The following is a 14,825-nucleotide window of genomic DNA, read 5'->3' as shown; positions in this document are numbered from 1 at the left end:
ACCTGTAGTCTAAAGCTCTGGGGACAAATCCTCTGGTCTCCTCTGTTAACGCAGGTTGTGCTCCAGAGGTGTGTCTTCTGCTCAGGCATTACTTTCGTACCATTACCGGTGTTGTCATTACCCAGCCTTTGTCCCCTCTGTACAGTAACAGTATTCTTGAGCATGCGTGCAAAGCCAGAGGATGCTGATTTTGGGGGGTTTAGATTATACCTAATCATCCTGGATTTCTGTTTCATCCTTACTGCCTGGCTACTCCATTTATTTATTTATGTTCTCTTTTCTGTGTGGCTGAAAAACCTGTTGTTTGTTCTTACTGTCTTTTCCGAGGCTTTGCCCATCTTGACTTTTGGTCAAATTTCACTTCACATGTGCAGTCCTTGACTTCTAAGGCTGTTGTGATTTGGAGTTAGGTTGTGGCTTTTAATTGCTGGAGGTTTGTTGTTTATTTCTATAGTTATTCAATCCACTTAGCCTTGGAAAAACTTTTTTTTTTTTACAAATAAAAATAAGAAACTATTAGGAATCTGACTTGAAGAAATGTCAGACCTGTTCAACATCTGAAGTCCAAAGAATACTGACTGGGTTTTATAAAGAATTATTTAGTGAAGGATAGTTTTTCACAGTTATGTCAAACTTTCCCCACTTGAATTCAGACACTTGCTTTCAGTCATACTTTGTTATTCTATTTAATTTAATCAAAACTGGTTTGTCATTAATTGGCCCAACCTTGTATGTTACAACAGGATCTTCTGTCCTGTTACTGTTATTTTCCAAGGCAAAAAAAAAATCTCTGACCTATCTTAGAGAAATAATCCGTAGTACAGTGTTAGTGTTACCAATCTATTGTTAGGAACCTCTATTAATATGATAATCCTACCTAAAGGTTCCTCTGTACTAGTTAAGACACTGAGCCCAGGGCTGTTCCAAACACGGGTGCCTGCTGGCACAGCCCAGCCCCTATCAGTGCCACTGAATTTCTTGCTTCCCAAACGGGGTTGCTGCATGCAGACTGTGTCGTGGGAATGGCCCCTGGAGCACTTGAAAGGAAATACCTACGCCGAAGAGTTAATGGTGATGAAAATGGGCCATATTCATATCAGAGAAGGCTTTAGCAGTTTATTAGTGCTAACTATATTGTTACTGAGCCTGGGAACACTAAGGCTCCCAAGCACATCTGGATTTATCGTTGTAGGTACTCTCTCATAGTAATGTTTCACAGAGTTATTTGATGTATGCTTTTCTTGTTTGCTTAGCCTGTGAACATTCAGCAACATCGATGTCTCTCCTGATATATTTTCTTCAGCATTTCCCAAACAACATTTCTGATTTATTCTTTTTCTGGGATACTTTTGCATTATTTCTGTTATTCCTGTTGCTAATACAGCCTTAGCTTTGCTTTGAGTTCCCCCATTGTATTGCTCAAGCTCTATATTGTTTCTCTTTTCAGATATTTAGTTGTCATTTGTGGTCTAGCTCCACCACAGTTCTATCATTGTTTTCAGCTGTCCTGGTCAAACGGTTATGTTGTATGTTTATGCAGCCAAAAGTCAGGGTTGGCGATTACAAGTCTTCCCCAAATGGCAGTGACCAAGGCTGTCACAACAGATGAGAATGACTTGCAAATACCATTTTTTTCTCATGGACAGATACCCCTAAATTGTTTCTGTGTAGCCTGTTGATAAATCTTTGAGCTTTGAGATCGTTTTTGTTACCCTTTTATAGCCATTAGACTGAAAAGGGTGAAAAAAGAAACCAACCAACCAAAAAAAACCCCACAGGACAAATCTGCTGAAGATTGCTGCTTCTTCTCTGTCAGACTGCGGGCGGGCAGGTTGGAATACACAGTCCTCTGTAGCCTGTTTACTTGAGCCTTAGTTTCACATGGCCTGGCACAAAGTGCCGTCAATGACTGCTTTCACTTTCCGTTCAAAACCCTTTATTACATCCAGCCACTTGCTCCTCTGTCAGATAAAGCAACGTTTTTCCCCTCCCCTTTGCAGACCCATCATTTCTTAGCGATGGATAATGTCTTGAAATTCTTATTCACTCCCTTCAAATCTTGAAATTATTATTCGCTCCCTTCAAATTGTCCTTCCATTTGTTTTTCTTTTCATGTTGTCGTAGTAACGGCAAGTTCCTCTGTTTTTTCCATCTCTTCTTGAGAGACTTGCTGTTCCTTTCCTTTCACTTGCAACCTGTTTCAGCCTGGTATTCTTTTTATCTGTAGCAGGCCTGTTACTCAACTCATTTCTTATTATCCAGCTATTTTCCCAGCCAGTAACTACATGTTTTAGGATACTGTTGAGAGAATTCCTGCACTGATTCCACCACCACCCCCACCCCCAGTTATAGCCTTATTTTGCTTATCCTCGACTGTGTCCAAGTGTTTGTCAGGACTGTAGCATTTATTTCAGCTGTTGATCCAGTTCTTGCCTCTTCTTTTTAAAGAGTTCTGACATGTGATGTGTCAGGCAATTATAGAGTGTGTTGGAAATAACCTTGGGCTTTAAATTTTACAGGATTCCCCAAGAGAAGCATTTCTGTTACTTGTACTACGTTTCCAGAGCTCCTCGGCTTCTGCGCGTTAACCGTAACTGTGCTTAAAACTAGAAAAAATACATCCTTGTGTCTAAATGCACATGATTTCGAGAAGATAAGTTTTTCAGGATTAGAAGAAAAATTTATAGAAAGTGGAATGAGTGGCTTGGTAGGATCAGGCTAGCTACTTAGCCAATTTTTTCCTTTTTTGTTTTCTAACCCAAGAACAAAAGTTATTTCGGGATTTTGTTTATATGTTTATTTTAGCTTTCACATTGGTCAAAAGAAATTCTGCCTTTAAAGCCAGATTTATCTTTGCTTCCGTTTTCTTGCATTCTTAATTCATGGTGGCGTTTCTCATTGGTTTGTTGTGGGTTTGGGTTATTTTATTTATTTATTTATTTTTAATTCGTGTTCAGGAGGATACAGCAACTGGAAACCTCCAGTGCAGTGCAAAATTTACAATTATCTTAAGAGGATTGGATGTTTCTTTCTTCATCCACGTTGCGGTACCAGAAGAGAAGCAGCAGACTTTGCTCTCTGTGTTCATGTAAGTTAGTGCACGCTTTTGTTATTGTTGTGTTTCTGTACCCAGAGAAGAGTGGCAGATGATAACTGCTATTGATGTTAAGTACTAATGACAGATGAGATTCTCACATTCTCTTCATGTGACTTCTGTGTCCACTAAAAAGACTAAGCCTGTCACTGAATTGAGTGGAGACAGCCTGTTGAGAAGTTATTTACATTTGTATTCCTATGGAAAGAAAAAAAAAAAGCACATCAGTCTGTTGCGGAGGGGAAGAGGGCTGGTTAAGGAATGAAAAATAAAAACCCACAATTTTTACAGTTTCTGTTCCAGAGAGAAATGTTAACTCCTGCCTCTCTCTTCAGGTAGCCCAAATCTAGAGCTGTCTTTAAGATGGACTTGAATGGGTGCCGATTTCAGAGACCCTGTTGGGCTGACAGAGCTGTGCTTCTGTTCAGGAGACCAGGGGTTGGGAGAGGGGCAGGTGAAGGACAGGAATCTGGGATGCCGTGGGGACTCATGTTGTTTAATATAGTGCTTTATCAGTTAGATAAAACTACTTGGGAATCCAGTTATACAATATAAGCGTGTTTTGCAACAGTATTTGTATGTTACATTACACTTTTTTTATGATTCTTAAAATGCTGTGCACAGACGACTTGTTTCATGTGGAGATGGTTTTGAAATTCTGCTTTTTAGGAATTTGTTTCATACTCTATCTGTACTGTTCTGGTAACCATTTCCTATATCTACTGTCATATGTATAGAATAAATGCAGTGTCAAACTACTGAAATAATACTTTTCACAGTGGTATGACATGTATCGGACTATAAAAGTGGAGGTAACTTGCTGTAGAAGGCTTTCCTATGAAGACCCATCTTAAAAAAAGGTAGCCAAACCCCACGAGGTAAAAACACGATCTCAGTTCAACACTTGTCATTTGTTTCCGTCAGGCTGGTCGTCTGGATGAGCACCTGCCCAAGCAAATTCCTTTCACTATACTTTCTGGAGACAAAAGCTTCCTGGAACTGGAAACTCAATTTAAGATGACTCAGCGGTCAGCTCGCATCCTAAATCCTCACCACATTGAAGGAGAGATGATGTGTGCCTTGTTAAACAGCATTTCAGATACCACAAAAGGTAGAAAGTAAACATTAAACGTAATCTTTCCAGTAAACTTGATAGTTCTTTCCAATAAAATAATTGAATGCTTGTGCTGGTAACACGAATGCTTCTTGTATTGTACTGGTATTTCAATGAAATATAGATCAGAAAATCAATTTGCTTGGGGCAAGCTTTGAAACCAGACTTAATTAAGCATTTTTATTTGACATTCTATGATAACAAACTATGCTCCCTGTATTCTTTATTATAGCAGGAGATAAGCTTTTCTTTTGGTCTGAAAACTCCTTTCTAGTTAAAGAGAAGCTGTTTAGAGTACTCTTATGTGCTTATTTGTCAATTTTTACTCAAACCTGCTTTGCTTGATTTGTTCTGGGTCTGAAACAAACGTGACTCTCCTAAAGCATCATTATCTCCCAAAATATCTCTGCCTATTTTAACTCTGGTTGTCCTTCTGGCCGCTTCCAGCCACTTGGTATTTGTCTTGACTGGCATGTTGGCTCGCACGTCCGTTTGGAGGAATAGTATCTATGAAAGCTTTTAAGTTGTCTAGAATGCCATGTTCTAATTAATGGCACGCTAAAACAATCACACTGTTTTTATGTAGGATAATCAGAGAGGTTTGAGCCAGCTCATTTACCTGCAAGGGATACTGCACCTGATAGGATTTCTAATACTTCTCTGTATTTTCAAATATCTTGGAGTTTTCCTAGAAGACCTGACATTGCTCTGAAGACGCATTATTGCCTTTCCTGGCATCTTGTTGTGGTTTTGGGGGCTTGTAAATTGAGTGCATGTTACAAAAGGTTGTTTCTGAATTAGCCCTGAACTGCTTTCAGAAAAATACACGGCTAGTCTTGATGCAGATGTATGAGAGCTATCACATGGTGCTGCTGTTCTGCCAGGAAGATTAAAGCAGAATGCTGGCACTGAATTGACATTGATCAATTAAAGGGAAAAAGAAAGATAGGATAATTAAATGGTTTCCTGAAAAAAATTCTCTGTGGTGAGCTGGAATTGATGTATGTACTTCTGGTGCAGAAAAGGTGCATACAGAGTTTTCTGGCCACCCCAGGCGTTCTCTGGTCTTGATTTTTCAGCTGGATTATGGAGATGTGATTCCCAGCCAGAAGCAGCTATACCAGTAAAATTTCTCGGTGTAGTAAATTATAAAACTGTCACTTTCACTAGTGCAGCTCACTTTGCTCAAGAGGGAAGATGACTTTTCTCAATCATTTTCCGTAAAGCTACACATTGAATAACTGCATTCCCACGACGAATGTTTTCTTTGTGGAGCACACTGATATATAGTTATATCTGTAATTACATTAGAAGAGATATATCAGTCTAGGAATTTCAGGGTGGGAGGCTGGTTTTGTTTCAGGAGCTTTGCATATTTTTGGGAGGAAGAGTTGGAAGAGAGCTGTAACTTGCCAGCATTGAATTTAAGCCAATTTAGCTGTAAGTCGATTTGGCTGTAGAGGCTTCCTTTCTTGTACAGTTTGTTGTGTGACTTAACGATACGAGATGTCGAGGAGAGGGGAATGACTGTTTTGCTACGTAAGGGAACTCTGGCTCCCTGCCTGTGCAGTTCTGTGCTGGTATAGCTTTATTCACCGGGGTGAATACTGACTCAGAGGTAATGACTTTGATCTAACCCTTTTCTGTGTATAAATTATACTCCAGTATTTTCTTTTTATATTGGTGTTGCTTTCGGAAGTTTCCTAATCTAACCCTTCTTTCAATGTCCTTTACTATGTTAATATTAAATTTACTATTATGGTGATGGGCACTGTTGAGAGGCCCCAGACCTCGGCTTGCTGGCTGGCTGATCGTTGTGCATCCCACTTAAATTATGCACGTGGTTGCTATGAAAAACTAAAAACAAATGAACAAACAAAAACCTTTGGGAAGGAAAGTGATGGAATCACACATGAGTCCTTTGGCTGTGTCAAGTGTTCCCTGGCAAACTTGTAAGAAGCAGAATTGTCTTTCTTCAGTCCCCTTTCTTCAGTCAGTGTCAACAAAGGAGGGACCTAGATAGTGAGAGCTGCCTTTGTCTCCTGTTCCTGTATTAAAACAGGACATGAGAAAATTCAGTTTTGATAATAGGCCTGTGTTTGCTGCGTAGTGGGATGATGTCATTATCAAGAGTCTATAAAGTTTTTTTAAAAAGCTAAAGCCACCGCAGAATACACACTTCACTGTGGCTTAGCAGCATCAGCAAGCGTTTGCAAGTCTTGGCGTGGCAAGACCACTATTGGAAGGCTAAGATGGAAAGTCGTGCAGTGTATCATAGGCTGGTATAACCTGTTGTCCTGTTAAAGAAATGCAGCTGGATATAAGGAAATATAAACAAGAATTGCTTGCTTTGTGACTCTCTCAAGCCTATGGCTATTATTCTGTAGGGAGAAGTAAGTGAGACACAGTTACACAGGGAATTGTGTTGAAAAATACAAGACAGTTGTTGGCATTGGATGAGCTTCAAAATGAAGAAGCTATTTCCCTGAGTCACCTTCACAGAGCTGTCATTAGTTTGTGAGTAGCTGGATTGTGTTTGGATTGTGGCAATCTCTGCCAGTTGCACCTTGTGAACAATTTTACCATGTCAGCAGAACTGCTGTGGGAACTGTGGTACGTGCATTCGTTTTAAAATAAAGTTCCTGCACGTGTTGCAGTAGGATACGGACACCAACTATGTGTTACCTTAGGAGACCATTGGCTGTAGTGGATGTATAAATTTCCTTTGAGGTATGAAAAGGGTACGCAAGACATTTATTCTTATTTGCTCTCTTCTGCTGCTAAACCTGAGTTCATAAATACAGAAGATTGTTGTTCTTTTATGCTGAAGGCACAACACATGATGGGAGATTCAGGCATGCTAGTGGAGTCGTTTGAGAAGGGTAAAACAGGAGAGTTTTCAATGTCTCCCTTTGTAATTCCTTTGCAAGGAAAAGTTTGTATCACGCAGAAAAACACCATCATTCCCTTGTCTATATTTTGACACTTGATATCTAGTCATGACAGTGCTGCTACAGCTTGTATGTTTAAATGAGTGCTGGACAATGTGGAGGGCAAAGCTGATGGTAGGTTAGGGGTTGTCATACCCATCCTGACACTGACAGGAATGCTGCAATTTCTTGGTTGACAAAAGTGATTTTTCTGTAAGTCGCTGGCTTTAGCTTAACTGTCCTTCTCAGTCATATTCAAATGAGATGTTTTATTGAATTAGCTCTTAAGTAAAATGGACTCTTTTTAATAAGAGGACCAAATTTTTTGGAGTATTTCTTCTCTTTTCTTTTAAAGAGCCAGACTGTCTCATAAGACTGTCAAAATCAATGGTGTGGTGATGTACTATGTTGTCTGCCAAATAGCCACTGCACCTCTTTCCCTGATCCATAAGGCTCTTTTCCACTGTGCTCAAGTGGAGTTGTTAGCCTGCATCTTCAGTCTACTACTACTGCCTGAAGTGTTAAAATACTACTGAATGCAGCTTCTATGGGGGTTTACATTTGGAGGAGCAGGATCTCAGTTCATTTTGATGAAAGCTGCTGAGCTTCCTAGCTTCCACTGTCCCAAAAAGCTTTTGGGTTTACATACAGCCAGAAAAAGAATTCAAGAGGAGTTAAGAAGTAATTTACAGAAGGCATTGAGAATAACTGCTTGCCTTCTCAGTAGTCAAGATTTTGTGGGTGTTGAGATCCAGTATGAATACCACATCTGACCTCAGTCTCTGCTTTTTCTGAACCTTCGGTTAACACAGACTGCGATGACTCAAGGTAGGTCACAGCCTCCAGCCCCTGCTGTCCAAAGAGACTGAATGTGCAAAGCCTGAGCATCTGCAGTGTGATGCACCATGAATGAATGATAGTTACTCTAGTAAGCATTGATTCCTTTATTTACACTGTTATTACAGTGACCACAGCCTGTTGCAGGAGGGAGTGATAAGAAAGTCATCCTTGAGTTGTAACCTTGTCTATAGCCACAACAGGAAGCTATTCTTGGCTTTGGTATGTCAGTGGTAACTCTTGTGTGCTTCTTTGAATATACGTATATGCCCTAGGGAGAAAGCAATATATTGAGACCTAAGAGAATGAGTCTGAACAAGAATTGCAGCCAAGTAGATGAACTGGGAACACCTCACAACTCAGATCATACAAAAAAAATCCTTAAGATTTAATTTAATCTGGTTGCAAATTTTAGAGAGTTGTCTGAGATGAAGGAGAAGTGGATCTCCTCCACTGTAGGAGACGATCAGGTCTAAGACCATCTTAAGAACCTGAAGGTGGACAAGTCTGTGGGACCTGATGAGGTGCATCTGCGGGTCCTGAGGGAACTGGCTGATGAAGTTGCTAAGCCACTATCCATCATATTTAGGAAGTCGTGGCAATCTGGTGAAGTTCCCAATGACTGGAAGAGGGGAAACATAGCCCTCGTCTTTAAAAAGGGGAAAAAAGAAGACCCAGGGAACTACAGGCCAGTCAGTCTCACCTCTGTGCCCAGCAAGATCATGGAGCAGATCCTCCTGGCGACTATGCTAAGGCACATGGAAAATAAGGAGGTGATTGGTGACAGCCAACATGGCTTCACTAAGGGCAAATCCTGCCTGACTAATTTGGTGGCCTTCTATGATGAGGTTACAGCATTGATGGATAGTGGAAGAGCAACTGACATCATCTACCTGGACTTATCCAAAGCATTTGATACTGTCCCACACGACATCCTTGTCTCTAAACTGGAAAGACATGGTTTTGATGAATGGACCACTCGGTGGATAAGGAATTGGCTGGATGGTCGCACTCAAAGAGTTGTGGTCAATGGTTCAATGTCCACGTGGAGGCCTGTGACAAGTGGTGTTCCTCATGGGTCAGTACTGGGACCAGTGCTATTTAACATCTTTGTTGGAGACATGGACAGTGGGATCGAGTGCACCCTCAGCAAGTTTGCAGATGACACGAAGTTGTGTGGTGTTGTGGACACGCTGGAGGGAAGGGATGCCATCCAGAGGGACCTCGACAGGCTGGAGAGATGGGCCTGTGAGAACCTCATGAAGTTCAACAAGGCCAAGTGCAAGGTCCTGCACGTGGGTCGGGGCAATCTCGTGCACAAGTACAGGCTGGGCGGAGAATGGATTGAGAGCAGCCCTGAGGAAAAGGACTTGGGAGTGCTGGTGGATGAGAAGCTCAACATGAGCCGGCAATGTGCACTGGCAGCCCAGAAAGCAAATCATATCCTGGGCTGTATCAAAAGAAGTGTGGCCAGCAGGTCGAGGGAGGTGATTCTGCCCCTCTACTCAGCTCTCGTGAGACCCCACCTGGAATACTGCGTTCAGCTCTGGAGTCCCCAACACAAGAAGAACATGGAGCTACTGGAGCAGGTCCAGAGGAGGGCCACAAAGATGATCCGAGGGCTGGAGTACCTCTGCTATGAAGACAGGCTGAGAGTTGGGGCTGTTCAGCCTGGAGAAGAGAAGGCTCTGGGGTGATCTTATAGCAGCTTTCCAGTACCTAAAGGGGGCCTACAGGAAAGCTGGAGAGGGACTTTGTACAAGGGTGTGTAGTGATAGGACAAGGGGCAATGGATTCAAACTGAAAGAGGGGGGATTTAGATTAGATCTAAGGAAGAAATTTTTTACATTGAGGGTGGTGAGGCACTGGAACAGGTTGCCCAGAGAAGTTGTGGGTGCCCCATCCCTGGAAGTGTTCAAGGCCAGGTTGGATGAGACTTTGGGCAACCTGGTGTAGTGGAGGGTGTCCCTGCCCATAGCAGGGGGTTGGAACTAGATGATCTTTGAGGTCTCTTCCAACCCTAACCATTCCACCTGATGGAAGTTAAGGGGATGGTGGTAACTAGGGAAGTTGCAAGAGAACAGGGTCAGAGACAGGGAGGGAGGTTATGCTGAGTCATGTGGGCAGGTAATCCCAGTTCAAGCTGTGGTGCTTTGATGTCAGGACAGCGGGTGGCGCTTGCATTCTGTGAAAGTTTTCCAGTCTCTTCCCAAAGTAGTTTACTATGAGAGACTCATAAAATGCCGAAAAATCACTATATTCACTCCCATCTATAAGGTTAATCTTTCTGATCTGTGAGCTCTATATTCATCCAGAACTTGCTTTCTTATTTCTTTTGAAATTTGGTAATACCTGAGGACAATAGCAAGCAGTAGGATTTCTTTGAGAGAATAGGTATGGTCAGAGTTTCTTAACTGTTGTTTAGTTAACAAAATGTAATAGAGAAGAGGTTGTGTCTTGGGATCTCTTGGCTGAGAAACTGGGCAATTGCTTTTCCTTTGACACCAGAGGAGTCGGGAGCTACAGAATGTGCAAAGCATTTTAACAAGAAAGACAGGATATGCCTGACTTCTCCAAATTAAACATTCTTATTTGCTCTTCATCACCAGAAGATGCTAGCAATGCTACAAGTATATGCTGAGGAAGTGTGGGCTGGATGAGCAAACTGTGAGGTGGATTGAAAAACGTCTGAATAGCCAGGCCTGGAACATGGTGATCAGTGGCATGAAGTCCAGTTGGAGGGCAGTAACCAGCAGTGTACTCCTGGGGTCAATACTGGGTCCGGTCCTGTTTAACATCATTAACGACCTAGATGATGGAGTAGAGTGTACTCTCAGCAGGTTTGCTGATGACGCAAAACTGGGAGTGGCAGCTGATGCAGCAGAGAGTTGTGCTGCCATCCAGAGGAGCACTGACAGGAGAAATGGGCTAACAGGAACCTCATGAAGTTCAAGAAGTGCCAAGTCCTGCACCTAGGGAGGAACAATCCCAGGCACCAATATATGCTGACCAGGGGTCAACCAGCTGGAATGGCTTTGCAGAAAAGGACTGGGAGTCCTGGTGGTCACCAAGTTGACTATGAGCCAGCAACGTGCTCTCATGGCTAAGAATGCCAATGGTACCCTGGGCTGCATTAGGAGGATTGTTGCCAGCAGGTTGAGGGAGATGGTCTTTTCCCTCTGCTCAGCACTGGTAAGGCCGTAACTGTCAAGTTCTGAGCTCCCCAGTACAATATCTTTTCGGTAATATTCAAAAGCTGTCTGGACATTGTTCAGGGCAGCCAGCTCTAGGTGGCTAGACAAGATGACCTCCAGAGGTTGCTTCCAACCTCAAGCCATTCCGTGGATATTTGCATGGAGTATATTCTTAACTGAAATCCAAGGTGTCATTGAGAGCAGAGTTCAGTCACAGGGTGCAGACATGCTACGAGCAACGTTAGATCAAGCGCGATGACGTGTCCCATGTGGAAAAGCAGCCTAATCTCTTCTGACTTGAAAAATGCATCTGTTCAATCAGGTGGCCTTTCCTTCTCTTTAGGTGACAAGTGATGAGTTCCACACTAAAAGTTCTTGCTGTCTAGCCCCTAAAGGAAGCTGAATTCCCATCCGCAACTCCCTTAATTGTTGCAGCATTTCTGCCTAGGATTTTTGCCTGCAGATGGCTGTTCTTATGCCCGTTACAGTCTTAATCCTGATTCCCATAGAGCTGTATCAGAACACCTTAAAATTCTCATCTTTACTGCTTTTGTGCCTTTAATCTTTGTTCTGCGCAGGTGTGGGGAGGGTGGGGACAGGGGAGAACACTGAGGACAAGCATAACGATGTATTTGGTTTTGTATAAGGAAAGTCTCAGTATAATTTGATACTGATAAGCTTTTGTGTGAAAAGCTCCTAAATAAGATTTGACTCTTTGTTAGCCTCTTAATAGGTTAACTTGCACCAACTCAAAGATTTCAGAGAATCCAGCAGCTGCTTTCCTGGGAAGTTGAATGTACATTAATACAGTTAAGTAGAGGGGAGAGAAGTCCTGCAAATAATGACCAGTGAAGGCAGAGTGTAGCTCATGAGAGTTTATCAGATCAGTGAAGGCAGAGTGTAATTCCTGAGACTCTTAACGTGCTTCATAACGACATTTGACTCCGAGCTGATTCCCCCCCCCCCTCAAACTAACAGAAATACATCAGTAGTAATTGTTTTCAAGTTTCATAGTTTCTGGCAGTGGAATGGTGTTTCTTCAACTATGCTTTAAGCAAACCTGTTCTCTGTGATGTTGTAACTATCAAGCAGTATTTAGTTATTGCATGTCAGGTGCAGTGATAAATCATGGGGCAGGGAGCTTGTTTTAAAATGTTTAAATGTTTTGCATGCCAGTTTGCATATACCTCTGTTCCAATATGAGTGTGTAGCCCGTGTTATTACAGTGATGTAATTAAGGTGGTGTGACTAACAAAACATTTCGGCAAGATGAGGCCTGCATTAATACATAAGATGAGTCTTAAACTTTTTCTTAATGAATTAAAACAATAATTCTGTCTACAATCATGTTTTAGCATTCATAACTGTCCTAATTGAGAGTAAAGTCAACTCAGGTGCTGATCTGCAGTATTCTGAAAAATGAGCGTCAAGTTATTCTGTTGCCGGGGTCAGCGAAGCCAGGAGTAAGCAGGAAAGCACTGTCCTCTAACAACATGTCAGTGAGCTGCCACGATGGCTTCTTCTGTAGCAAATACTAACTGACTCCATAACCAGTTCCAGGAAAGGTGACTTCTCTAGGTCATACCTGAAAGAAGCTGCTGAATTTGAGTAATGCGATCCTCTGCTGTTTAACCATCTAGGCAAGAAGCCATCGGAATATTGACTTTCTCGTTTGCCAGCATCTTCTGTCAAATTGCCTAAAAATAAAAAAAACCAAAACCACAAACTTTTAGGAAAATGCTCTTAATGCATTCTTATTTGAAATGCAAGGAAACTAGAAACTCCCTTGCACTATACTTTATTACTTATTGCTCTCAAGATCTCAATTCTTCCATTATACTTATGCCAACAGTTAGGGAGTCGTTGCTTCAGCTGTTAAACCTCTAACAGATAACAAAACTTTTTAGAGCAGCCTGAGATGTCTTCCGGGCTGGAAGACTAAAAGGATGATTAAGGGAGAAGCCACTTGTGCACTGCCTTTTCTTTGCGCTTTTTCCTCCCGTTCATAAATGCTTGTAATGACATTTGTTTGGCTTGTGTGGATTTTTTCATTCTTTTGCTTTGTTTGCTTTGGAAGATGATGTAAAAAAATAATATCTCTTCTGCCCAGAGATAGTAGGCAGCTCCAAAAAGGATTCACAGTCAGTCTGCCAAGTGACTGGAAAAAGACGATTTTAACTGCAACATATATCCAACTATTTCTGGCATCTTTGTGGGCTCCTGATCTCTGTTTGATACCAACTGTTGGAGTTTGTATTCCTGGAATTAGGAAAGTCTGCAACATTGCTGTTGCGTATGTGTCACAGGTTTGAAAACAAATTTTAGGAAGTGTCCCTGTCTCTTTGAATCCCTCACTTGGGTCATTTAAAATGCTGGAAGTCACACAGCCAGTAAATTAGATGTCCATGTCGGAATGTTCTTTGCCAGTAAACGTGATCAGAAGTACATTAGTGTACTAATAAATGTGATGACTTTTAAGGGAAGTGCTTCTGTTGATACGACCGCAGGAGACCTACTGGATTGCAACTACTGTAAGACCTCATTGCAGAGACCATCTCCCAAAATAGTAATAGCCTGTAGCAGGAGAATGAGTACATCATGTGACTCATCGACTTGTTTATTTTTTAACCTGTAGTTTACTGAGACTGTTTAAAACAAATGGGGGGAAAAAACAAACAAACAAAACCACACAAACACTATAGGTACACCAATCCCTACGAGATATTTCAAAATAGAGCTGTCATTCTGGAACTGAAAACCAGACTTATGAAGACTGTTATTTAGAAAGGGAAAGTCTGTGGAGTTTTGGCTAGGCTTGGTCATGATGAGTTAGAAGATTAAACGAAGCGTATCAGTGTTTTTTCTTCTGTGAGACTTGAACATCATCTACAGAATTGCACTGCCCAAATGAGTTACAATATTCTGTTCTTCAAATGGAGTATTTAGGCAACAAAACACATCTAAGGTCACGTGTAGGCAGACACATGCTGTAGCGCTCTTCCCAGGATTAAATCCTTGATTCATATTGTAGAAAGTGACTAATGTCTCCTTTTTTTTTAATAATGGAGTATTACAAAAAAGCAAATGCAGCAGACACTTAACAGTAACTTCTGCACCTATTTGTTGTTACCACTTTACAATAATACAAAATTGAAGCAGCCTGCCTCCAGATTTTGGGAAGAAATGAAAGAACACAGCTGAAAAATAACTCAGTTTCTTGAGTTACTGTCTTCAACTACCACTGAGATATATTTTTGTCTTGCTTTTCAGATTGTAACAAGTGTATTTCTTCAAATCTGATCTACGCTGTTGTTACAGCAAGAGAAATGCCAGACAAGAGTTAACTTTTTTTATTAGAAGCAACGTGTAATTTATGTTTCACTTTTGTGTTTAAGGTTCAGATAGCGAAGAGGATGAAGATATGAAATTAACAGTGAAGAGGAGCTTAGAAGAAACAAAGAAACAGGAAGGTCTGTTAATTATCACTTTTCCGTGTTCAGGAGTGCTATTAATTATGGAAGATACAGAAACTAAACTTAACAATCAGTTTTATAGCAAGTGACCTCTTAGGAATACTCTCTAAAATATGCAGGGCAATCTTGAATAGTTAAGAACACTGTGATGAGTTACAAATTAAAAAGAATTTCCTAACCTGA

The 14,825-nt window shown here is 41.4% G+C and overlaps 1 protein-coding gene across 1 annotated transcript in view; it reads left to right on the top strand.

Moving 5' to 3' along the window:
* Nucleotides 1-14,825, top strand: part of ZNF451 (zinc finger protein 451) — a 36,953-nt gene that overhangs the window by 18,833 nt on the left and 3,295 nt on the right. The window contains exons 12-14 of the mRNA XM_086608311.1: nt 2,958-3,088; nt 4,019-4,205; nt 14,565-14,639. Of these exons, the coding sequence (XP_086464437.1) occupies nt 2,958-3,088; nt 4,019-4,205; nt 14,565-14,639 (393 nt within the window). The remainder of the gene's footprint in view (nt 1-2,957; nt 3,089-4,018; nt 4,206-14,564; nt 14,640-14,825) is intronic.

The sequence above is a fragment of the Tauraco erythrolophus genome, chromosome 2 (assembly GCF_009769465.1).
Source record: "Tauraco erythrolophus isolate bTauEry1 chromosome 2, bTauEry1.pri, whole genome shotgun sequence".
In the NCBI taxonomy this organism is placed as follows: Eukaryota; Metazoa; Chordata; class Aves; order Musophagiformes; family Musophagidae; genus Tauraco; species Tauraco erythrolophus.
The sequence above is the reverse complement of the archived record's forward strand: the minus strand, read 5'-3'. Positions and strand labels throughout refer to the sequence as shown.